The 27502-nt window shown below is 34.9% G+C and overlaps 1 protein-coding gene across 1 annotated transcript in view; it reads left to right on the top strand.

Annotated features, from left to right (window-relative positions):
- The window catches only part of LOC105463140 (sorting nexin 2), a 54257-nt gene extending 30657 nt beyond the window's left edge, over positions 1 to 23600 (top strand). The window contains exons 8-15 of the mRNA XM_011710094.3: positions 8204 to 8279; positions 9220 to 9333; positions 9587 to 9680; positions 11426 to 11631; positions 19593 to 19736; positions 20908 to 20988; positions 21104 to 21175; positions 23441 to 23600. Of these exons, the coding sequence (XP_011708396.3) occupies positions 8204 to 8279; positions 9220 to 9333; positions 9587 to 9680; positions 11426 to 11631; positions 19593 to 19736; positions 20908 to 20988; positions 21104 to 21175; positions 23441 to 23491 (838 nt within the window). The 3' untranslated portion in view covers positions 23492 to 23600. The remainder of the gene's footprint in view (positions 1 to 8203; positions 8280 to 9219; positions 9334 to 9586; positions 9681 to 11425; positions 11632 to 19592; positions 19737 to 20907; positions 20989 to 21103; positions 21176 to 23440) is intronic.
- Positions 23601 to 27502: the final 3902 nt, after the last annotated feature.

Below are 27502 nucleotides of genomic sequence, written 5' to 3'. Positions count from 1 at the left end.
TGTGTTTTAATGATTAAATTTTTTCCAAGGTACCACTTGATGGCCCTTAAGACTGCTTTAAACTGTTTTAAGAAAATTATTTCTTTCAACAAAATACTGTATAATTATTCTGTATAATTTTTAATCCTCATCAGTAGTCTAACAGAATAACACCCATTTTTCTATTACATGCTACAAGCAGGAGCATATAATAGAAAACATATAAAGACATGAGTTAGCTGGGGATAGAATTATATCATAGGTAGTCACCAAGAGTACTAAGAAACTACCAAACTTGGAAAACATGGAAGTTGTGAATGGGGGGAAAAATAAAAATTTTTGGATAAAAATAATCCCACTTTGGTCTTATTTAGGTTTCTAGGAAGTTATGCCACATTCATGTACTGTGTTGGATAGTATAGCTAATTATAGTTCATCTAAATTAATTTTTCTGATGAGTTTTTACTTAGAACATTATTAAATACAGTGAGAAGTACAGTTTGTGCCCCTTTGTTTTTGTATAATTGATTTTTACTTGAATGTACAAAAGTATTAGTCTTTGCTTGAGTTGACTGTATACAATTGGCCCTCCATATCTGTGGGTGCCTCATTTGTGGATTCAACTAACCGTGAATGGAAAATATTTGAAAAAAAAAATTACATCTATACTAAACATGTACAGACGTTTTTGATCATTATTGTCTAAAAAATACAGCTTAACAACTGTTTTCATAGTCTTTCCATTATATTAGGTATTATAAGTCTAGAGGTGACTTAAAGTATATGAGAGGATGTCCACAGATGATTATGCAAACACTATGCCATTTTCTATCAGGGAGTTCAACATTTGCAGATTTTGGTATCCGTAGGATGTCCTGGAACCAGTCCCCCACTGATACTGAGGGACAGCTATACTTAAAGGCTAATATATATGCTGTGTTTTCCTTTAGAGTACTTGACTCTACACATTTCCTATAGCTTTGAAGACTTGTCTTCATTGAAGCAGACTAAAACGGGGAGGAATGGGAAGATGGGAAGAACCCCACCTCCATAGTCTTAAAATTATTCCTTCCTTGCTGTGCTGACAAAGTGAGAAAACAAATATAAATTATCTTAAAGCCCAGCATTTAAGACACAAGTTGGTAATTACCTAGGCTTGAAACTTTCTAATTTCATTTTTTTTTTGTTTTGTTTGCTTGCTCTTTATTTTTCTCTGGCTTAAAATCAGTGGTTAAGGTGAATAGGACAGGTCTTGGGGGTGGTATCTATTTCTCTAGGTCGCAAATTATTTTTTAAAACTATTTCAAGGCAACTTATTTCTTGTTTTCAGTAGTAAATTGTTTAAATTTTAAGAAAAATGGCACAGTGAAGTTAGATTTGAACAATTTACATTAAGAAAAGCTAAAGAATATGTAGTTTAAAATCTTATATTAGAGAAGACTTAAAGATGGGATTATGTCTGTGAGAATCAGCAGTTACCCAGAATAAGGATTTAAATTGCATCAAGAGAAGTTTAGGTTAGGCATTTGAATTGATTCTATTGTAGGAGAGGTCATAGACTGAATATTTTTAAGAATCAAGGTAGATAATGGTCTACCTTGATTTCACTTAGTCTTTCCTGAAAATGTAACCATGACCCTTTGAGAGACCTTTCAAGTCTTATTTTTCTATGAGTAAATTTGAAGTATTTCAGATGGCATGCTTGATAAGGAACTTAATGAAGATTTATTGTACCAAGGACATATAATTTGATTCTACGTTTACCTTTCTTCTAACTTGACTGCATTGCATAGTACTTACCATACCTTCATGTAGTATGAAATGTTGAGGAGAGTTTTAAGGGATATTGAAACTTGACCCAGTGTGTGTATAAAGACACTTTCTTTACTGATAAATTCTACTTGTTAAATGCTGCCATAGTGGAATTTACAATAGTGAAAAAAAGAAACAGTATAGTATGAGGGAAAAGTTCATTTTCAATTAGAAAAAAAAAAATCACTGAAGAAAATATAGGCATAAAGGTATAGAAGCAAAGGAACTGGAATGGTTCTTTTAATCTAATCTTAGTTCTTCTACCCAAGCTAATTTTCCTGTACACATTTATTTTTTAATCTGTACAGGATTTTAAAACTGCATTTTTCTTGCCCTTTCATATAATCAGCTCTTCTAAAGTGATTTTTCTGTGGTATTTCTTAAACTTTAAACATCAAACAGGTACATCTGTGGGATACTCAACCTAGTTGGATCTGGTGGGTTAGGAAAGTATTTTTCTTTGTATTATTTTATTTAATAGTGTGATATTTATGTATTTGTTCAAACTTAGATGATCCAGATTACTATCTTGAATGAAAGGATAAATATCTGGTATTAAAGGTTAGGAAGAGAAAAGGAGTGGTTAAATACCCAAGTATTCCCCTGTGCCACACTCACTAGTGTAAGCAGAGACTACTACTTAAGAGTAGCCCTAACATCACTTGCTTGGTTTTCTTGAGAGTGCTTCAGATCTTTAGATCATATTGAGTATATTTTATAGGTAAGGATACACATCTGCAAATACAGAAGGAGAAATTTAGAGCCTGATAATAAGTGTATAAGATTTATAATTCCTTTTCAGTTGAAACCTGTACTAACACTACATACTTTCTGTGTGACCTTAGGTAAATTACTTAGATGCATTCCACTTTAAAGTGTAAATGTGAGGCTGGGCGTGGTGGCTCATGCCTGTAATCCCAGCACTTTGTGGGGCTGAGGTGGGTGGATCACGAGGTCAAGAGTTCAAGACCATCCTGGCCAACATGGTGAAACACTGTCCCTACTAAAAATACAAAAAAATTGGCTGGGTGTGGTGGCGCGTGCCTCTAGTCACAGCTACTTGGGAGGCTGAGGCAGGAGAATTGCTTGAACCCAGGAGGCAGAGGTTGCAGTGAGCCGAGATCGTGCCACTGCATTCCAGCCTGTCCACAGAGTGAGACTCCGTCTCTAAATAAATAAATAAATAAATAAATAAATAAATAAATAAATAAAATGTAAGTGTGTCAGGATTGTGTTCATTTCAAGCATCTAAAAATCCGACTGGCCTATACAGTTAATGTAGATTAATTAATCCACTCTTTCAAATCAGAGAGTTTGAGGTAGGCAGCTGTTCAGGATTATCTGATTCACCAGGAAATTCTGTTGCTTCTTTCTGATAACTGATAATACAACCTTTTCTCACCAGTCTACTGGCTTTGAGTCCAAAGGTGTTAATTAACTGCAGTAGTCTCCTAATTGGTGTCCCTGATTCCATTCTTGGCACTTCTACTTTAATATAGAACTTACAGTAGTTTTACATATATTTATATTCTAAAATATAAATCAGATCATTTTTAACCCCTCCCCACCCTGGCCCCGTGTCCCCATTTTACTCAGTAAAAGCCAGAGTCCTTTTAATGGACTACAAGACTCTATATTACCTGCACGCCTCACTGTGTTACCCGTTTGATCTCATATCCTCTGTGATCACTCACTCTGCTTTAGGCCAGACTAACCTTTTTGCTGCTTCTCAAACACCCTCGGCATTTTCCTATCTTAGAGTCTTTGCAACTGCCTGCTCCTTCTGCCTAGAATTCTTTGTTCCTAGGTATCTGAATAGCATTCCTTGTTCAAGTTCATATGTTCAAATAACGCCTTTCAAGTGAAGCCTGTTTCAGTCATTGGCTTTCTTCTGACCTATTATATTTATTGCCACCAACCACGTCTTAAATACTTGGTGATATTTACCCCATTGTTCTGTCTTTTTTTCCCATAGCTTTTGCCACCTTGTCACATACTTTATCATTTGTATGTTTATTATGTTTATAGTTTATTGTCTATCTTGTACTAAAATGTAAGCTTCACCAGGGAAGGAATCTTAGTCTCTTGCTCACTGATGTCTTCCAGGTACTCAAAACTGTACTAAATAGGTAGTAAGAGCTCAGTAAGTATTTGTTGAATGAACAAGTGAATGTCATCCAAGTCCCAGGCTCTTTCTACCTTTTTATTCTCCCATTGTGTGCACTTGTGTTTTAGTTTCAAGCAAGATAAATATTTGTAACTCTGTTGCTCTCAAGCATTTTATATAACCTACTTTGTTTTGTTTTGTTTCTGGTAAGTAAATAAGAATTTGAAAGCCTTGAGTGATTTTTCATCAGTAACTTGAAGTAAACTTGAAGAACAATTACTGAGCACCTCTTATTGGATGGTATTGATCAATTCCATTTCTGTTTCTTTTCAGTGTTTCAATTTCTCCCTATACCTCTTTTCCTGTCTTCTTCCTACACTCATTTACCCTTTTTGTCCTGTGTCTTTCCTTTATATTACAACCATCTCTGGTCTTAATTCCGAGTTGGCGTACGTTTATAAATATTTATTGTTTTAAAATCCATTTTATAGTTCTGTTCTTAATTTCAACATTATATAGGCTTATATATATATAAAAGCATATTTATGTATGCATTTCTTAGTTTTTAGTTTATATTTTTAGTTTATATATGTTTAGTTTATGTTTTTAGTTAACATTTTTAGTTATATATGTTATATATATAAACTAAAAAATACATATATAAACTAAATATAAACAATATATAAACTAAAAAACTAAAAAATACTAAACTAAAAAAATATATAAACTAAAAAAATACATACATGTATATTTTAGTATATGTATTTAGTATATGTATTTAGCTTTATTTCATGTTGCCTTTGAGAAGGAAGATTTTACCCCCTTTTTCTGGAATATCGTTTTTCAAAATTGATTCTTCAGAATGCTAATACGTGGTAGAATGAAAAAGATCTATAGTCAATTGAGTTTTGTTAACATAGGGTTTAACAGAGTTCAACTAGGGTTATTTTCTGTAGGAGTTCTCACAACACTTAATAAAATGCTGTTTGATACTAATTTTAAAAGACAGGAATATGTATATATTTCAAACTTTCTTGATATGGAATCAGTCTTTTTCATGGAATAGTACGTGAGACTAGTATTCTACAGTCTTTTTCATGGAATAGTACGTGAGACTAGTATTCTACAGAACTCACTTTGGAAAGCTGTTTTAGAATATAAATGATACAAGGTATTTCCACTTAGGTTTGAAATATTAGAATATTTTTTTCTTTTCTTCTTTTTTTTCTTTTTTTCTGAGATGGAGTCTCTCTCTGTCACCCGGGCTGGAGTGCAATGGCGCAATCTCGGCTCACTGCAACCTCCGTCTCCTGGGTTCAAGCGATTCTCCTACCTCAGTCTCCTGAGTAGCTCGGACTATAGGTGCATGCCACCACCCCTGGCTAATTTTTGTATTTTTACTAGAGATGGGGTTTCAGGCTGGTCTCGAACTCCTTACCTGTGATCCACCTGCCAAAGTGCAGGGATTACAGGCATGAGCCACCTCACCCAGCCGGAATATTTCTTAGAGGTTAAGTACTAGATGTTTTGTCTTTCTTGGGTTTTTGTTTGTTTTTTTACAAGTATCTGAGTTCCTGCTATTACCTAGCTGTGGTATGCACTGAGATGAGCAACTTATGCAAACTGCCTTCAAGTAGTACTCAGTCTAAAAAACTAAATAACTTATATATTGTGACAGAACTTCAGTGTTAAAATTGTAAGTCAAATTCAAGTGGGGAAATACCAACATTTCTCAAACCTACAGGGTTAATGTTCTTGCTGCATCCATTTTTTTGGCTTCATAATATAGGCAGCAAAAACTTTTAAACCATAGCATAGGTTATATTGCAGATATCTGTTAAATGATCTGGATCTAGTATAATGACTTCTTATGTGGACTACTGACTTAAAATGAAGTTTAGTATGCTGTATATTTTATTTAAATATATAAAAACAGAAGTTACCATTTTGATACTGATAAAATAGTCATTTTGATCAATGTATAGAATTTGACTTTAGAGAAGATTATCCTTTTTTGGAAACGTTAATTTTAGGCATATTTTATAATTTTATAAAAAGGTAGAAGAAATTACTGACTACATTTATTCTAAAGAAATAAATGTGTTATTAATTGTGAGTAAAAATATTATAACTGAAATATTACTGCATATAGTTATTAACTTGGGGAAAGATAGCAGTTGTTTTTAATGGGATTAGATGAATAATTGAGAATCATCAAATAGTTGACCTTATTTCCTTTTATGAAGTCATGATTGGTAATTTATTATGGGTGACAGGCACATGTGAGCTTTTCTAATAAAGGGGAAATTGATTTCATAGTGGTGTTTCTCACTTTTTCATTTTTATTCATTTTACGTGGTATTCATTTATTTGATTTTATATGGTGTCATATTTAGATAAGATATTTACCAAAAACAGCAAAGCCTTAAAAATAGAAATATTGAATAAATACCTTTGAAGAGGTATGGGGAAATTTTTTTTTCTTTTTTTATTATACTTTAAGTTCTAGGGTACATGTGCACAATGTGCAGGTTTGTTACATATGTATACATGTGCCATGTTGGTGTGCTGCACCCATTAACTCGTCATTTACATTAGGTATATCTCCTAATGCTATCCCTCCTCCCACCCACCCCCCAGCAGGCCCCAGTGTGTGATGTTCCCCTTCCTGTGTCCAAGTGTCCTCATTGTTCCCACCTATGAGTGAGAACATGTGGTGTTTGGTTTTCTGTTCTTGTGATAGTTTGCTGAGAATGATGGTTTCCAGCTGCATCCATGTCCCTACAAAGTACATGTACTCATCTTTTTTATGGCTGCATAGTATTCTGTGGTGTATATGTGCCACATTTTCTTAATCCAGTCTGTCATTGATGGGCATTTGGGTTGGTTCCAAGTCTTTGCTATTGTGAATAGTGCCGCAAAAAACATACGTGTGCATGTGTCTTTATAGCAGCACAATTTATAATGCTTTGGGTATATACCCAGTAGTGGGATGGCTGGGTCAAATGATATTTCTAGTTCTAGATCCTTGAGAAATCACCACACTGTCTTCCACAGTGGTTGAACTAGTTGACAGTCCCACCAACAGTGTAAAAGTGTTCCTATTTCTCCACATCCTCTCCAGCACCTGTTGTTAACTGACTTTTTAATGATTGCCATTCTAACTGGTGCGAGCTGGTATCTCATTGTGGTCTTGATTTGCATTTCTCTGATGGCTAGTGATGATGAGCATTTTTTCACGTGTCTATTGACTGCATAAATGTCTTCTTTTGAAAAGTGTATGTTCATATCCTTTGCCCACTTTTTGATGGGGTTGTTTGTTTTTTTCTTGTAAATTTGTTTGAGTTCTTTGTAGGTTCTGGGTATTGGCCCTTTGTCAGATGAGTAGATTGCACAAATTTTCTCCCATTCTGTAGTTGCCTGTTCACTCTGATGGTAGTTTCTTTTGCTGTACAGAAGCTCTTTCGTTTAATTAGATCCCATTTGTCAATTTTGGCTTTTGTTGCCATTGCTTTTGGTGTTTTAGACATGAAGTCCTTGCCCATGCCTGTGTCCTGAATGGTATTCCCTAGGTTTTCTTCTAGGGTTTTTATGGTTTTAGGTCTAACATTTAAGTCTCTAATCCATCTTGAATTAGTTTTTGTATAAGGTGTAAGGAAGGGATCCAGTTTCAGCTTTTTACTTATGGCTAGCCAGTTTTCCCAGCACCATTTATTAAATAGGGAATCCTTTCCCCATTTCTTGTTTGAGGTATGGGGAAAATATTGAAGAAAATTTAGTTCTTGTCAAGCGAGGACTCAAGCTAATTGTGATCATTTAAATATGCTGACATGCAAAAAAATTGGTATACTCTTCCCCATTTTGGTGATAATAGCAATTTAAAACTTGGTTGAGTGGAATATATATAGTAATAATAATATGTTTCTTAGAACTCTAAAATTATAGTTGAGAATGTAATGACTCCATCTAAAGATAAAATTATTCAACAAACTCACATGCCCCTTTACAACATTAATGCTTTGCAATGAGAAGTTTGGTAAGTTATTTATCCTCTCCCACTCCCACCCCTTGCCATTTTTCTTTTTACATAATTATGAAAACTGGATAGTATATCAATTTTCAAAAGATGAACAAAAACCTTTTTAATTATTAAATTGCTGTAGGATTCTAAGTAATTACAGTGAGATCAGACTAATAGGAAGTAGTGAGGACACCTTTTTTCCTAGTATTTCTATTTTTTATCATTTTGTTGAAATATAATTCAAGATGCTACTAATAAAGGAGCAATTTTACTCTTAAATCTAGGTATCTTCAAAGAACAGTAAAACATCCAACTTTACTACAGGATCCTGATTTAAGGCAGTTCTTGGAAAGTTCAGAGGTATTATTTCTGTATTAAATTTTTGTATATGAATGTTCTCATTATTTGTCATTGTAATTTATATGACTCTATATATAGTAAATAATTGGGTCAATAGATGGAATAAAGCAATTATTATTTTTTTTTTCCTTAGTGCTTTAATTACCCTGCTAAATTAGTAGCAAAATATCTTTGCTTTGATACTTGTAGGATGATTAGTCCCTTTCTTGAACACTTAAAATAAGATTTAAGAGAGTGGTTTGTAAGTAGTCTAACTCTGAATGCCCTAAGTTTTTCCTCAGGCATCATGTTGAAATAAGTTTATTCAGACTTCATTTTAGAAAAAGAGAAAGTTGAATGTGTGTTTGCTTGTCTACATTTTGGTATCCTTATTAAGGTTTTGAAATGCAAATTTGTGACTTGAAAGAGCCTAAATTATAACCATGATGCTCTTTATGTTTGAAATGTTTGGTATAATTTTGGCTCCTAAGAACAATTTGAGTTCTAGTTTGAGTTTTTTTCTTTAATTTACTTGAGTTGCAGAATTTTTTAAAAACTCAAAATCACACAATGCTAACTGAGCATAAGGAGATTTTTCTCAAGACTTTCTTCTTTCCTTATAAACAGTTTATTTCTGTTAGCAAACAGGTGGCCAGTGTTAGGGTACTTGGCAATTTCTTAATATATTTTGACAAACAGGGTGTTTGTTCCATCTAAATGTAAACGTGCAGAAGAAAAGCAAATGGAAAGTCTATTTTTTAAGTTTTCCTTTGAGAATGTACAAGTAGTATATTTGAGAAATTAGATCTCACTACTGAAATGTATGAGAGTGAAGAAAATACAACCTCCTTTTTTAAATTTGTTGGGGGCGGGTGGGAAGGAGGGGGGATCACTTTTGTGCCCAGTTAAACCTCCAGGCTTTTAACCGGTTTGTTTGCCCTTATTTGTCATTCAATTCCAGCTGCCTAGAGCAGTTAATACACAGGCTCTGAGTGGAGCAGGAATATTGAGGATGGTGAACAAGGCTGCCGACGCTGTCAACAAAATGACAATCAAGATGAATGAATCGGATGCAGTAAGAGCTGATTTTTCGACTTGAATAATGAGATGAATTAATGAGCCCAACAATTGCATTTTAAAGCTGTACAAGTGGAAAATAGGATATTAATTTGCTTATTGAGTTTAGTTCTCAGCCACATCAGTTGGCCACCATGGTTATACATGGTTAATTTGTTGCTTTAAAACAAGGAATGTAGCTTGGTATTGGTAACCTAATTTACAATGGTTTGTTCTTCCTAAATTAGCTCCATTTTTCATTTTTTTCTTAGTGGTTTGAAGAAAAGCAGCAGCAATTTGAGAATCTGGATCAGCAACTTAGGAAACTTCATGCCAGTGTTGAAGCCTTGGTCTGTCATAGAAAAGGTTTGTTTGCCTTATTACTTATGTGGTTAGCACCATAAAACTAACGAAAATATTTTATGTAAATTTTATGAAAATAAATATGCTGAAGTCATTGCAGAAGAGAGAAAACAATCGTTTTAAGACAATATTTTCTAGTTCTACTTTATTATTTAAAATTTTTTGTTCTATTTTGATTTAATATCTAGTTTGGAAGTAGAAAAATAACGAGCTTAGAAAACTGTTAACTGGTACAAATGTGAGCTAAAAAAAGAACAAAGAAAACTATATTTGAATTTTGGATTAAAACTTGGTCACTTGATTAACTTTTTGTTAAGTATAGTTACAGTTAAATGGATGAAGATGTCATCAATTAGTAACTTTGATTATAATAAAAAATTTGAGGTTTGAAAATTGCTTTTTGAAAATTTTTTGGGAAATATTTGTTTTGTGCCTCTATTTCCTGTTATGCCCTTTGAAGTATTTTCTTCATTTTTGAACTACAATATTGACAGATCTGGGGGTTTTGCTGAAAATTCCTAGAAAATTTGAGTTGCAATATTTTAATTCACAATGAAATTATAGTTTTTTTGGTTTATTTTTAAAGAATCCAACAATGTAAATATCAATTGTCCAAGATATTTAATAAGCAAATAATATGTAACATTACCAGCAATACATTTTATTAAAATAATTATAGAAACTTACTAATAAATTTATTATTGAAAGTAGTTTGTAATAGCTTTTGCCATTTGAATTATATATCTCTTAGGGAATGGGCTCTTTTGGAGAACTTTACATAATGTAGAGCAACAGAGCAATTTCCAGGCAATGTAATTGTTAGTCATTGACAGTGTTCAGTCTGTAAACATCTACTTTTCTTTATTTGAAATATCTGAAATGATCACATTCTAAATCTTTTTAGAAATTCTAATATTTTACTGAGATTGTTGCACAACAAAGGAAAAAAAAATAAAATTTATGTTAATTGTGTATATAATTTTACCTTCGCTCCTGTTAGCTAAATAATATTCTCATTAAAAATTATAAACGTTATTTTCAATGACAAATGTTTAAAGGCCAGAAATGTGGTATAAATCAATTATGAGTATTGCCAGTTCCTCTCATATTAAAAATATATTTCATTTTTAGGAATGGACAGAGAAACAGTGAACATTGTGGGAGAAAAAACAGGAGGCAGATTTTTTTTTTTTTTTTTGAGGCGGGGTCTCGCTCTGTCGCCCAGGCTGGAGTGCAGTGGCCGGATCTCAGCTCACTGCAAGCTCTGCCTCCGGGGTTCATGCCATTCTCCTGCCTCAGCCTCCCGAGTAGCTGGGACTACAGGTGCCCGCCACCTCGCCCGGCTAGTTTTTTTTTTGTATTTTTAGTAGAGACGGGGTTTCACTGTGTTAGCCAGGATGGTCTCTATCTCCTGACCTCGTGATCCGCCCGTCTCGGACTCCCAAAGTGCTGGGATTAGAGGCTTGAGCCACCACGCCCGGCCCAGATTTTTATATTAAATAATTTAAACATAGTTCATCCCTTTGGAATATAAGCAGTGATTTGTCCGTGTTTTCAGTAGATCTCTGAGCACTTGGCATTTATGCCTGAGGCATTTTAATGACTAATTGTTTCATGTTAATTAATTTAAAATATTATTTGAGCAACTTGTGAATAAGTAAAATTTAGAGAAAAGTGGAAAAATCAATACAATATTTTAAAATTTTGCTAGCAAACACTAAAAGTGCATACTGTTTTTTAAATTTCAGAACTTTCAGCCAACACAGCTGCCTTTGCTAAAAGTGCTGCCATGTTAGGTAATTCTGAGGATCATACTGCTTTATCTAGAGCTTTGTCTCAGCTTGCAGAGGTTGAGGAGAAGATAGACCAGTTACATCAAGAACAAGCTTTTGCTGATTTTTATATGTTTTCAGAACTACTTAGTGACTACATTCGACTTATTGCTGCAGTGAAAGTAAGCCCTTTCTTGCATTCTTCTCACTTGTGTGCTTTAAAAAGTATTTTGTCTCCTATTAGTTATGTGTTTAAATGTCTAAATTCCTCCTATACTAGCAATAATAAAGTGGTTTCAAGGTAATTATACATAACTTAATACTTTCTTCCCTATAACTTGCACAGTACAATAGATAGAATTAATGTTTTTAACAGGTCTAAGGAATGACAGATAAGATAGAAAACATACATTTACTTACGTATTTGCTTATACAAGTTTGGAACTAACTAATAGCATTTATTTGCTCATTCTAGCACTAACTGAAACTACTCACTGGACTCTATTGTCATAAGTAAAGCTGACTGTGTAATAAATAGGATAAAACTAAAAACGATTATTGCAGTGAATGTGTTTAATGGGGGCTTTTTCATGTATTTGGATATAATCAGACTTTGTATCTTCAAATGTATAGTCACCATGTGTTTATAGATGAGATGGGACTAGATTAGATCATAAATTGTGTTACTGAATGGTAATACTTAAATATAATAGTGCAATTTCTGAATAGTTGAGAAAGTGATCCAGTTAGCAAAAATTAGTATTCTACAGATATCTGCAGTATTCAGACAGTTAAACTGAACTGAACGTTACTCAGTGTATCATGTTTCAGAGGATACTTTAAGAATCTTTGAATTTTTGTTATGGATATTAACAACATGGGGTTTGGTGGGTACTGGGTGTTTACCTTTTACCTTGAATTTAAACATCTAGAAAGTTGGCCGGGCGCAGTGGTTCAGGTCTGTAATCCCAGCACTTTGGGAGGCCGAGGCGGGTGGATCATGAGGTCGGGAGATCGAGACCATCCTGGCTAACACGGTGAAACCCCGTCTCTACTAAAAATACAAAAAGTTAGCCGGGCATGGTGGTGGGCACCTGTAGTCCCAGCTACTCGGGAGGCTGAGCCAGGAGAATGGCGTGAACCCCGGAGGCGGAGCTTGCAGTGAGCTGAGATCGTGTCACTGCACTCCAGCCTGGGCGACAAAGCGAGACTCCGTCTCAAAAAAAAAAAAAAAAACATCTAGAACGTTAATGAGATCTTGTTCCTTTCTTATGCAAAATTTTTTCAGCTAAAGTCTGTGATCAAGTTAGTACTCATCTAGAGTGAGCATATTTATTGATCTAGAGTGAGCATATTGATAGTTCTGTTCTCAAGCTACTGGTGACATTTATTACTAGAGCATTCTTAGCACTTCAGAATGGTGCTTTATTTGGTAAAATTACCAATTTTACTGTTTTAAATGTTCCTTATGCTGTTGGTGATTAATTTTTCAGTATTTAGAAATGTTAATATAGATAGCAGTTGTCAGAGTATATATGCTTCATTATATACAGGCAGCTTGTGATATACAGAGATCCAGTTTACAGATTTGTGCCGCCTACTCTCACTTCTTACCAGAGCGCCCAATAGCATGAGAGCTGTTGTAAAAAAGTGTGACACTTCCAACAAACCTGTGGGTCAAAAAAGGGGAATTGGGCAGTGTCTGTAAGAATACATATCTAGGCCGGGCGCGGTGGCTCAAGCCTGTAATCCCAGCACTTTGGGAGGCCGAGACGGGCGGATCACGAGGTCGGGAGATCGAGACCATCCTGGCTAACACGGTGAAACCCCGTCTCTACTAAAAAAATACAAAAAACTAGCCGGGCGAGGTGGTGGGCGCCTGTAGTCCCAGCTACTCGGGAGGCTGAGGCAGGAGAATGGCGTAAACCCGGGAGGCGGAGCTTGCAGTGAGCTGAGATCCGGCCACTGCACTCCAGCCTGGGCGACAGAGCGAGACTCCGTCTCAAAAAAAAAAAAAAAAAAAAAAAAAAAAAAAAACATATCTGGGCCGGGCGCTGTGGCTCACACCTGTAATACCAGCACTTTGGGAGGCTGAGGCAGGCGGATCATGAGGTCAGGAGATCGAGACCACCCTGGCCAACGTGGTGAAACCCCGGCTCTACTAAAAATACAAAAATTAGCTGGACATGGTGGCGTATGCCTGTAATCCTAGCTACTCAGGAGGCTGAGGCAGGAGAATCACTTGAACCGGGGAGTCAGAGGTTGCAGTGAGCCAGGAGCGCGCCATTGCACTCTAGCCTGGCGACAGAGAGAGACTCCATCTCAAAAAAAAAAAAAAGAAAAAAAAGAATGCATATCTGCTAATAAGAGCTAGCCTGGAAAAAGACCCCCTGGCAGTGATGGCCTGCCTGTATAATGGATATTGATCCCTCAAAAACAGCTTTCCTCATACCCTAAGTCTTTTTGCTGTGTTATTATATTTCCTGAAATTATAGTTATATTCATGTTTTCCAAAATACTTTCTATAGAACACTGGCACCAAAAGATGGATTACAGTTAGCTAAGTTTTGTATATGGTATCCCTGTTTGCAAGATTCAGAATGCATTTTAAAAGCTCAGAACTGGTTAGGAGTGAAAAAGAAAACAAATTTTAATCCAGAGGCTTCTAAATTCATTTGAACAAGAATTATTTTCCAACAAATGTCTATTTACATATATGGAACACATTTGTGGAAATACTGAATTAATGATTTCATTGACTGAAAGAGTTAAAGAGTTGTGGTCAATTTGCCTTCAGGTAAATTTTTTTTTTATTTTTATTTTTTTTTTTTTTTTGAGACAGGAGTCTCGCTGTGTCTCCCAGGCTGGAGTGCAGTGGCGTGATCTCGGCTCACTGCAAGCTCCGCCTCCCGGGTTCACGCCATTCTCCCGCCTCAGCCTCCCAAGTAGCTGAGACTACAGGCGCCCGCCACCACGCCCGGCTAGTTTTTTGTATTTTTAGTAGAGACGGGGTTTCACCATGTTAGCCAGGATAGTCTCGATCTCCTGACCTCGTGATCCACCCGCCTCGGCCTCCCAAAGTGCTGGGATTACAGGCTTGAGCCACCGCGCCCGGCCGCCTTCAGGTAAATTAAGCTCTTTAAGATTGGTTTCTACTGAAACCTAGCCCAGATCAACTGCACAAAGGAATTGAGATATTATGGAATGAGGTGACAGGTAATTTTTACAGTTTTTGTTTTTGTCATATTCTTTGTTTTGAACTAATTCACTTGTATTTGAAAAAATAATGCACATACATGATAGTTTTAATAGCCCAGCAAGGTAAGTTTCCTTGCAGAACTACAACCTGTAGTCTCTGACCTCAGTCATAAACTGTTAGGTTCTTGTGTGTCTTTACAGAATTAGCTATGCATGTACATGAAGCTAATTCTCTCCCCTCTGTCCATTTATTCCTTCCATCCCCTTCTCTCCCTCTCTTCCTCTCTCAAAAAGGAATATACTGTGTTTAGTGTTCTTTGTCTGCTTTTTACACCCACTCCACTTAATAGAGCAGTCTCCCTATCAATGTAGGTAGATGTCTTTTTAACGGTTGTATAGCATTCCATCATATAACATTTAGATACACCTTGAATTATAGTCTAGTCTTTTAAAAAATCAAGTATTTTGGTAAGTCTTTGGACATAAAGATTCTATAAGTAGGATTGCTGACCAAAGGGTATATGCATTTTAAATTTCAATAAGTATTGCCAAATTACTGTTCAAAAAGATTTTGCTTTGTACCCTAACCTACCTAAACCTACACGTTTCTTCTTACTACCACCCAAGAATGAAGGTTGTTTTTTTTTTTTTATAAGTTGTCATTTACTTAGTGTGAATCAAGACATCTTTACAAATGATAAGCCATTTTACATTTCTTTTTCTTTCTTTTCTCTTTTTTTGAGATGGAGTCTTGCTTTGTCGCCGGGCTAGAGTGCAGTGGCGCGATCTTGGCTCACTACAACCTCCGCCTCCTAGGTTCAAGCAGTTCTGCCTCAGCCTTCTGAGTAGCTGGGACTGTAGGTGTGTGCCACCACAGCCAGCTAATTTTTGTAGTTTTTGTAGAGACGGGGTTTCACCTTGCCAGGATGGCCTCCATCTCTTGACCTTGTGATCCACTCACCTCGGCCTCCCAAAGCGCTGGGATTATAGGCATGAGCCACCGCACGCGGCCCTACATTTCTTTTTCTATGAATGAACTGTTAATGTCCTTTGCCCAGTTTTTGTTTGCTTATTATCTATTTTGAATAGCTGCTTAATATTAATTAACCTTTGGTTTTATCCATATCGAGTGTACTTTTCTGATGACAATTCTTCAAATTAGGAGTACTTTGGGGATTAATATAGAGCCATTGTTGGGATCAAAGAACATCAGAAATTGGAACACCAAAGAAAAAGCTAAATTTTACACATTTCGAAATATTGCCTAAGCTTGGCGTTGTGTCAGGAAAGTCCTGTTTTCCTCTTTTGTATAGTACGTGGTCTCTGAAGTTTAGAACTATAAGTTTTGGCTGTATCCTTATAAGCATTGTCATGTATTGGGCTTCTTTGAACCACTAGAGTAGGGTTAGAGATTGAGGGCAATAGTTCTTTTTTTTTTTTTTTTTTTTTTTTTTGGGACGGAGTCTCGCTCTGTCGCCCAGGCTGGAGTGCAGTGGCGCAATCTCGGCTCACTGCAAGCTCTGCCTCCCGGGTTCACGCCATTCTCCTGCCTCAGCCTCCCGAGTAGCTGGGACTATAGGCGCCCACAACCGCGCCCGGCTAATTTTTTGTATTTTTAGTAGAGACGGGGTTTCACCGTGGTCTCGATCTCCTGACCTTGTGATCCGCCTGCCTCGGCCTCCCAAAGTGCTGGGATTACAGGCGTGAGCCACTGCGCCCGGCGAGGGCAATAGTTCTTAATGTTTTTAGCACTAGAACTTTTCATAAATAATTTTTGTAGGGGATCCCAATTTATAAAACATATTAAAAAAAAATTTTAACTAAAAGATGGGTTCCCCAAGGGGTTTAAACGCTTTGTTGTTTGTCTGTAGATACTCAGCACCTCTTCAGAACTCCATGAAGCTGGGCAGCATATTTTTAGATTAACTGAATTATAATATGATAATTGAAATTGTAGCTTCAAATTTCCTGATGGGCCAAAAAAACTGTTAGACATCTGGAATCTTGTCTAATTGAGAGCAGCTTGCATACAAATGTATGCCATAAATTAGCAGAGGAATGGAGGTCCTAAATGGATGATCCCTGTAAACTTATCCCTCTTATAATGGTTCTACTAGAGTGGATTAGTATCTTGACATGCAAAGGGAAACATTGTTATGATTTAATTGGTTTAATATAGCATTATTAGAAATTTGACTGGTGCTGGTTCTTTTTTTCTTTTATTTTCTGTTATTTTGTTACAAAGGTAAGAAAACAAATGAAGAAAAAGTTAATTTGTATATTTAAGATCAATTTTTTTTTCCTGAAATAACCTGACTTTAGTAGTCTTACTTTTATCATAGCTCCTACATGTGTACCACAATAAACATGTCCTGTTCTGGAATACTATAAGATAATAAATTGGACAGGGACGAAATTAGTTTAGATTTAGCATATCAATGCAAAGCCAGTTGATATACATTGAGAACTTAAGCCAATATTGAATTAAAGGGCATGTACATTAACTTTTTCCTTGTATTGGTACATATTTTAAGGAATCAAATTGTTACTGAACAGAGGAATTTATAAATGAAGAAAAGATAAGACCCTGTTCCCCTAAAGCAAGACTAGGCCTAAAATCTTACATTACTTTTTGGTTAGTCGTGTGTATGTGTGTTTGTGTGTGTGTGTGTGTGAGGTGAGAGAGATTGTCTTAAATCAAGCCTTTCCAACATGCGGCCGAGGACAGCTTTGAATGCGGCCCAACACAAATTCACAAACTGTCATACATGGCTGAGCGCAGAGGCTCACGCCTGCAATCCCAGCACTTTGGGAGGCTGAGGTGGGCGGATCACAAGGTCAAGAGATCGAGACCATCCTGATTAACACGTTGAAACCCCATCTCTACTAAAAATAAAAATAAAAATAAATTAGCTGGGCATAGTGGCGGGCGCCTGTAGTCCCAGCTACTCTGGAGGCTGAGGCAGGAGAATGGTGTGAACTTGCAGTGGGCTGAGGCGGAGTTCCCAGTGAGCTGAGATCGCGCCTCTGCACTCCAGCTTGGGCGACAGAGCGAGACTCTGTCTCAAAAAAAAAGTAAAAAAAAAAAAAAAAAAATCTCATGACTTTTTTTTTTAAGCTCATCGCTTAGTGATAGTATATTTTATGTGTGGCCAAAGATAATTATTCTTCTGGTGTGGCCCAGGAAAGCCAAAGAATTGAACACTGTTGTTTCAAATGGTAGTAACTTTTTCTGAATCTATTCATGTTAGATGTGTTACTTTTGGATTTTAGCCTAACTGAATTTGACTAAAGCAAAGTTAATTTATAATAAGGGATGTTTTAGGGAAAATGTGGTACTTTAAATATAAGAAAAGCAGACAAAGGGGACAGTAAGATTCACTTAATGTAAGCAAAAGTATCTGAGAAGACACAGCAAAGTGGATTTAAATACCCATAGATAAGGTACTTTGATTGCTAGTTTGCCGTGGATATCTGTTGTCCTAGTTAATTTAAAATGTTCACGATCTTTAAGAATTCTTTTGGAAAAATACTTTGGTTTCTGGTTGACTGGATTTTTAAATGCTATTATCACATTTTAAAAAATTGCCATATGATATAAATGCTGTCTAATTATACATTTTTTCCATAATACTAAGCTATTCTTTGCACTTTTAATAGAAAGCTTAACAGTTAACTACATTTCCGTGTGTATGTTATTTAGAAGTAATCCATAATGGCTGTGCCTACTGATTATTAAGCATCCACTAGGTTAAGACACTATGCAATAATATACTCCTCATGTTATTTCTAATCCATAAATGTAAACATCACTTCCCACCTTTTATATTTGGGAGCATTACAGCTTGGAGAAGTTCAGTGAATTTACCCATGGTCATAGAGTGACAAAACTAAAATTAGAACCAAATTTGATTTTCTCCAAAGCCTGCTTTTTAAAAATACACTAACTACATATTTTTCTCTTCAGCAGATCCCTAAAGGAACATGTATTTTTACTACTTCATGGTTCAAAAAGTTTTTTATAAGTAATAAATTGTAATAAATTAAAATAACTTGGGTTTAGTGCTTCCTGGTTCACCCAATTTATTAATGTTTACTTCATGAATGTTTGATTAGTAATTACTAAAATAATTTTAATATTTCTCTAACATGAAGCCAGAAAGGGGATTCTTAGTGGGTTCTCCCATCCTATCCATCATTTTTTTCATGAGACTTCTAATTAATTTGCCCATATTTCATTTATTTTCTCTATTCACTTGCTCTTGCTCTGCCAGACTCCTTGAGAGAAGTCATGGATTTGGTTGACTTACTATATTAGGATCTTTTTGTCTATTTCTTTAGTTCTGCAGTGTATATATAAAAATATATATATAGTCCTCTTTTCATCTTTTGCCCTTTTCATCTTGTATAAGACTGTCTTTTTATTCATTTTGTTATATTTTACTTTTTGATTGCTTTGCCTTTTTTAATTTGCTATGGTAATTTATTCTACCACATATCTTATGAGTTTTTCTCATTTTGTCTTTTCAATTTCAGACATGTTTCTAATACTTAATATGCTTTTGATATTATTTAACGGGAAAATTTCCAGTGTAGGTATGACACTAGCATTTTCCTATTAAAGACATCTTTCTTCGAAGAGTAAAATGCTGTTATAAATCTTATAAACCACACTAGCCTAAAGGCTAGTGATGAAATGGGTTTTGAATGTAGGTTTTATTCTGAACATATTTCATGCAGTGACAGGGTTTTTTTTTTGTTTTGTTTTAAGCAAATGAATATGGAGATTATTTTCTTTGATATTGGCATACTTTCAGTATCTTAGTATATTAGAATAGAACTTAAATACTTGGTTTTATTGCTTTCAGTATGATAACACTTCTAGTGTTATGAAAGTATTTTAAATGTTACTCTTACTTAATAGCATTATGTTATTCACTTATAGGGTGTGTTTGACCATCGAATGAAGTGCTGGCAGAAATGGGAAGATGCTCAAATTACTTTGCTTAAAAAACGTGAAGCTGAAGCAAAAATGATGGTTGCTAACAAACCAGATAAAATACAGCAAGCTAAAAATGAAATCAGAGAGGTGATTACTAAATGCTTTATCTCTTAAGTTTTTCATGAGTCATTCATATATACATAATTTTTCATAATTTTTTTCTAAACCATTCAACACGTAGCTATTTTTGCATATTTTTATGAACTGTGAGAATTACTTCAACATTTTGATTATTAAAATCTCCAGAGCCCTTTGTTACTTATGGAATGGATAAAGAAGCATACAAGGGAAACAGCTAAAATTAACCTTTACATTAATAATTACACATTTATTATTAGATGGTTAATTTTATTTCAGATTATTATTTTCTGTCTAAAAATGGTTTTGGAGCTAGATCTCTCCCACATTTAACTGTCCAGGCAACATTATCCCCCATATATATGTATTATATATGGTATTTTAGTGAATTTGTGTAAGTTTATTATAATTTATACACTTTTCTTACCATGCTTCAATAAGGAAATTGAAGAGGTAGGACAACCTTTATATTACTAAAAATAAATGTACCTGCCCTTTGAAGAGTATGTACCAGTCTTTTGGTTACACAGTGGGAAAAATTATCATTTCATTGCTTAAATCTTCAGTTATTTTAGTTGTTTCATTGTTCACTAATCACAACATTTTGTTGTTTCTGTACTGAATTTAATATTTATTGATGGTCTTCAGTAGAACATAATTCCACATTTTTTTCCAATCTGATCATTTTACCATTACAAAAATGTTTTTAAAATGTTTATCATGTAATTTTCCTAATTTAAAGTATTTCCATCAGCATATAAATTTTGATGAACACATATCCTTGGATTTAATAGTATTGATATATTCTGAAATAATTACTGATATAAAAAAGTAATTAAGAAAATTACACTGTAACACTGATAATTTATTTTGTGGTAAATTTTATGCCCAAAATCTTTCCTCTTAGTTATATTTAATTAAGCTTTGGATATTATAGTTTGTTAAGTACAGTATTGAAATATCTTAATATTGAGCAAATCTGTGGAATATTAATGGAAGTTAAGCTAACATGCATTTCTATTGGTTGAAAGTTATACAATTTCTGTTGATGCTAAATTGTGCTTTGCCAATATTGAGCTTTCTCAGAATTTTCAGGTATTGTGATTAAGTGAGCAGTCATGACAGTACTATACTTTTTTTTGAGATAAGCATAAAATATTTCTTTGTTTGTTTTTATTAGTGGGAGGCGAAAGTGCAACAAGGGGAAAGAGATTTTGAACAGATATCTAAAACGATTCGAAAAGAAGTGGGAAGATTTGAGGCATGTATAATAATTTTGCATTTATCTTAACAACATGGTCACATTTTGCTGCAATTTTGTGGTAAAGTTGAATTTAGCTTTCTACTAACAGACTTTTAAAAATGTACTTCAACAGAAAGAACGAGTGAAGGATTTTAAAACCGTTATCATCAAGTACTTAGAATCACTAGTTCAAACACAACAACAGGTAAGCCATTTTTGTTTATAACTTAAACTTACAGAATTTGTTTTTGGTATACTTCCTTATTTTAAAAAGATGATTAATGAACTGGGCTTTTAAACTCAAGAATAAGAAATGGAAGACAGAAAGCCAGTGATGGTAAAGGATAAAAGGGTAAACTCATTGGAAACTATCTCGGTTTTTTGTTTTTTTTTTTTTTTGCCTCTGCTTAACACTAAGGCAGAGATCGACTTTTCCCAATTTTAGGCCATCAGAAACCTCATGGGCAAGTTTCCTCTTTCACTGTCTTTCTAGTTTGTTTTCTTTGTTGGTTAGACCTGTTTGAGTAAATTCTCATAATAAGTTCTTCTCTTCCATAACAAATAGAACTTAAACTAAACAGTTTTTCAGAATTAAAAAAAAACCTGTACTGTTTTCTTTTTGCTTTATTTTGTTTGGGGTTTGGTGGTGGTTGAATGCTGCAAGTGGCATTTGTCTACTTTGCCATGGATTTTAATGGTATATTAAATAAAAAGATAATCGCAGAAAATTTTCCTGTATATTTTAATGTAAATTAGAGTAACAGGTCAAGTAATTCAATATCTTGAATAGAATTTTTCTTCCAGTTTTAAAACATGTGGATCTAGAATGTCATTTGTGTAAAATATAATAGGTTGTTTTTGAATTAAGTGGTATGATATCTTCAAATTGTCTTTAACTTTTATTTAAATAGTTCATAAAGTTAAATTTTTAAAAATGTGAAAATAGGCCGGGCGCAGTGGCTCAAGCCTGTAATCCCAGCACTTTGGGAGGCCCAGACGGGCGAATCACGAGGTCAGGAGATCGAGACCATCCTGGTTAATACGGTGAAACCCCGTCTCTACTGAAAAGTACAAAAAACTAGCCGGGCGAGGTGGCGGGCGCCTGTAGTCCCAGCTACTTGGGAGGCTGAAGCGGGAGAATGGCGTGAACCCGGGAGGCGGAGCTTGCAGTGAGCTGAGATCTGGCCACTGCACTCCGGCCTGGGCGACAGAGCGAGACTCCGTCTCAAAAAATAAAAAAAACAAAAAAAAAAATGTGAAAATAAGTCATATAACCTTGTTTTTAAAGGAATTGTTTTAAACATGACTTCAGTTTATATTTCAGTCTGTTCTCTGGACTATTCAAGGAAGACTGACAGCTAGTTCTATCCAGTCGTTTTTTTTTTCTTGTTCAATATTTTCTTCCTCCTTATATTCCATTTTTCTTGTCTAGCAATAACGTAAACTATCAATATGCTCTGAATTGGGAAATCTTATCACTTTATGCTGGAAAAGGTCATTGAAGTTGTATGGTAACACTGTTCTGGTAAAATTTTGCATAAAATAAAAAATTGTAACATTAAAAGAACTCTATTATTTTACACCAAAAATAAAAGTAGCCAGGAGTAATTAATGTTTTAAATAATTTATATATGAACTATATTGATGGACTTTAGATAAGGAAATTAAAATGATTCCTTTAGGAACTGGGCATTGGCTGGGCGCAGCTCATGCCTGTAATCTCAGCACTTTGGGAGGCTGAGGCGGGTGGATCACCTGAGGTCAGGAGTTTGAGAACAGCCTGGCCAATATGGAGAAACCCCGTCTTTACTAAAAATACAAAAAAATTAGCTGGGCGAGGTGGCGCGTCTGTAATCCCAGCTACTCAGGAGGCTGAGGCAGGGAATTGCTTGAACTGGGAGGTGGAGGTTGCAGTGAGGCGAGGTCATGCCATTGCACTGCAGTCTGGGCAACAAGAGCGAAACTCCACCTCAAGAAAACAATTTAAAAAACCCAGACATTAGTAAATATTAGTCATTGTTAGTTAGCTATTTGTATAGTTTTTTTATGTTGTTTTTGCTTTTTTTCCTTTTTTTCCTTTTTTTTTTTTCTTTTTTGAGACGGAGTCTCGCTCTGTTGTCCAGGTTGGAGTGCAGTGGTGTGATCTTGGCTCACTGCAACCTCTGCCTCCTGGGTTCAAGCGATTCTCCTACCTCAGCCTCCCGAGTAGCTGGGATTACAGGTACGCGCCACATTGCCAGGCTAATTTTTGTATTTTTAGTAGAGATGGGGTTTCACCACGTTGGCCAGGCTGGTCTCAAACTCCTGGACTCAGGTGATCCACCCACCTCAGCCTCCCAAAGTGCTGGGATTACAGGTGTGAGCCACCCCACCCGACCTATGTAGATTTTTGTTAATGCTGTACAGGATATATGCATATAAATGACAAAAAGGTAATGAGAATAACTTTTATTTTAATTTTCATTCACAGCTGATAAAATACTGGGAAGCATTCCTACCTGAAGCCAAAGCCATTGCCTAGCAATAAGATTATTGCTGTTAAGAAGACTGTCGATGTTGTTCCAGTTATGTTGAATTCCACAGTGAAATCATTTAAAACCATCTAAATAAACCACTATATATTTTATGAATTACATGTGGTTTTATATATATATATATATACACACACACACATACACACACACACTCTGACATTTTATTACAAGCTGCATGTCCTGACCCTCTTTGAATTAAGTGGACTGTGGCATGACATTCTGCAATACTTTGCTGAATTGAACACTATTGTGTCTTAAATACTTGCACTAAATAGTGCACTGCAAGACCAGAAAATTTTACAATATTTTTTTCTTTACAATATGTTCTGTAGTATGTTTACCCTCTTTATGAAGTGAATTATCAATGCTTTGAATAATGTTCACTTATACATTCCTGTACAGAAATTATGATTTTGTGATTACAGTAATAAAATGATATTCCTTGTGATATATTAGTAACAAATTATTTGGGTATTTAAACATATTAGTAACCTTTTCAAAGCATTTTTAATAGGAAGAAACTTTTTATTCTAGATGTATATAGGTAATGCTCTGATTCCTTAATTATTTTAATTGACAAAGCTGAACTCATTAAATGACTAAATGAAGCTTAAGTTTTCTTATGAAACCATCATAAATCAAAGAACATTTGTCTCTTGATTGTCTTGGGTAAAGAACAGAATATTTGTCTTTGCTTGTTTTTAACTATTTCTATTACAAGTGCCCAATTTAAGAATTAGGAAAAAAATGTATTTATATACTTTTACAAGTCCCATGGATTTTGTTCATCTTCTCGTTATCTTCAGAATCTAGTACTTTGCATATATTTAATTTATTCTTGTCTTTTGTTTTATTTCTTTTAAACTAAAAGTCTATCATCTGTGCTCACAGTTGACAAGGAATGATACCATGTTAAAATATACCATGACTTGATGAATAAGCAAGCACAACACAAAGCAAATTTGAAGTAAAGTGAAATTTAGTTTGCCTTGGGCAATGTTTTTACCCATACTGTATGCTACTTAGACAGCTGTTATCTAATCCTTAATGCTGATGAAAATTTAAGTTATGGCTGGGTGTGGTGGCTCATGCCTGTAATCCCAGCACTTTGGGAGGCTGAGGTGGGTGTATCACCTGAGGTCAGGAGTTCAAGACCAGCCTGGCCAATATGGTGAAACCCCGTCTCTACTAAAAATATAAAAATTCACCAGGCGTTGTGGGGCGTGCTTGTAGTCCCAGCTACTCGGGAGGCTGAGGCAGGAGAATCGCTTGAACCAGGAAGGCAGAGGTTGCAGTGAGCCAAGATCATGCCATTGCACTCCAGACTGGGCAACAAGAGTGAAACTCCATCTCAAAAAAAAAAAAAAAAAAAAAAAAAAAAAAAAAAATTATGACTGGTGTCAGAGCTATTTTTGTTTTTTAAAAAATATTCTTACAAACACCCCTCTTCTCGAGCTTAACCACCACATCTCCCTTCCATAGGAACAAGATAGGGCATGTGTAACTAAATCCTCTCTAGGGAGTCACTGGATACAATTTATATATCCAAGTATTCTTAGCATGTGTTTGCTTCTACTTTAGTTGAAGTGTTAAGCCTTCTATAGGTGTTACTCATATTTATACTCCCAGACCCCAGAAGAGTGGCTGATACATTATAGGTTTAAATAATAAAGGCTTGATGGGCCAGCCACAGTGGCTCACATGCCTGTAGTCCCAGCTTCTTGGGAGGCTGAGGCAGGAGGATCTCTTGAGCCCAGGAGTTTGAGGCTGTAGTACACTATGATCATGTCTGTGAATACCCACTGCCCTACAGCCAGCCTGGACAACATAGTAAGACTTGTCTCTAAAAAAAAATTTAAGACTTGATAAGTTGAACAGAGAAAACAAAAGTTTGCTCTTTTAAGAAGAAACCAAAGCAGAAATAGTACAATCGTCTTTTGTTGCTTCTGGGAATACTTTTGAGAAATGAATAATTCATAGTAATATATATCAGATGCTATCTTGTTGCTCCATTAATATTGAGCAAAAGATAGGCTTACCAGGAGTAGTTTCACTAGAATGATGTCCTAGTGTTTTATCCACAGTTATATTACTTACAAAGGTATAATTTACACATGGGATAGTTATTCAAGTTACTAAAATCTTCCATTCAGATGTGGTACATTAGAATATTCAGTACCGCCAAGTAAAATAATAAATATTTTCAGCCTTGATTAAACTCTATATTCCATTCCAGACTTCTATTTCCCTTGCCCACATTTACTAAAAGATGAATGTGCTGGAAATTTCAAGTATTATATGAGCCTCTGATACTTACCAGTATTTAAACAGGATTTAATTATTTCAACACTCTACCCATCAATCTTCATTTCTCCTTTTCCGATATCTAAAATGCTTTCATCCCAAATAAATAAAACAAGAACATTAATAGTGCTAATAATAAAATCTTTTCATTGGATCTGAATTTATTTTTTTTTTGTTTTTTAATGAGATCAAAAGTTGAAGGATGAAGGCAGCATAATGTGAAACAGGCTGAACGTGGGATCAACATACATTTGTGCAGTCTTATTTCATTTAGTAGCTGTATGACTTTGGGCATATCACTAAAATAAAACAAGTACATAAAACTCTTGATTCCTGAAGTGCCTTTCTACTTTAAAATACTTTGTTTAAAATATCAAACTTCAGTATAAATACTATGTTGGAAAACAATTCTAATCAAAGAACTTCTATTAAGTAAAGACAAAATGTATGTAAAAATATGACTTCTAACACATAGATTTCCTTGATTGTATTTTCTATTGAACTATTTTCAAGTATTCAGCTTGTTTTATACAGATATAGTAATCTCAAAATACCTTTGTTTCATTGTTGCTACTTTATTTCTTTAGATCTAGTAAAGTTTTCCACATTCATTGTATTAATGTTGGTGCAAAAGTAATTGCGTCCTTTGTCATTGTATAAATTGTTTTATAAATGGCTTTATTAAATAAGCCTTTTAACATAATCAGCTTTCTTTAAAGGAGGAAGTCAGATGAACAGAGAAGGAAAGTTATATTCCTTTACAAATGCTCTTAATGTCTAAGGGAATTATAGAGACTTCCATTATTCTGCCTTAAATAAAGGATGTTACTTCAGTTTTCTTGTCATGGCTCCCTGCTTGGGCAGTCATGTTAACAAGAGTCGGGGGGATAGCAGATATTCCATAATAGTGACTGCAGATAGGCCAAAGTCATTTTGTTTTAAAGGAAGGGAGGTCGCTGGTAGTTAAGTGGGAAAATAACACCTGTAAAAACCAAGTCCAAGTCACTGGCGCAGGGACTTTGGAGGCATTTTCATATCATATTCACTAGTAAAGAAGCATGTAGATTATATGCGTGAGTGACATAGTCTGTTTCAAACTATTAGACAATAGAATCACCCACCCTCCCCCTGACACACACTTCCTTACGTAAAATCAGAATCAAATAATTATCATTCCTAACCCTCACAGTCAAGGATTTGGTTTCATGTAACAATGAAAGTAGATCATGGGTCAGACATGGAAATAGCAATAAAAGGGAATTACAAGATAAATGTGAGTAATAGTTCATTTTCCTGCATTTGTGATCAGGGCCATGAAGAGAGGTCATGGTAATCTGTGGAGAAGGTCCTTAAGAGCATAGAACAATATAAATATAATGTGAGCCATATATATAATTTTAAAATTTTCTACAGCCAAAATTTAAAAAGTAAAAAGAATTTTAATAATCTAGTAGCTCCAAAATGTTATTTTAATATATAATCTAATATATTGAAGTTACAAGATATTTTACATTCTTTTTTTGATTATCTGATGTATATTTTACACTTACATCACATCTCCATTCAGACCGGCTACAATTTGATCAGTTGTCACATGTGGCTGACTAGTGGCTATGATAGTGGACAGCATAGGTTTAGACAATGCATATTCAACTATTCAACTTGTTTTATATTGATAAATCTCAAAATGCCTT

This window comes from Macaca nemestrina, chromosome 6, assembly GCF_043159975.1.
Source record: "Macaca nemestrina isolate mMacNem1 chromosome 6, mMacNem.hap1, whole genome shotgun sequence".
In the NCBI taxonomy this organism is placed as follows: Eukaryota; Metazoa; Chordata; class Mammalia; order Primates; family Cercopithecidae; genus Macaca; species Macaca nemestrina.
The sequence above is the reverse complement of the archived record's forward strand: the minus strand, read 5'-3'. Positions and strand labels throughout refer to the sequence as shown.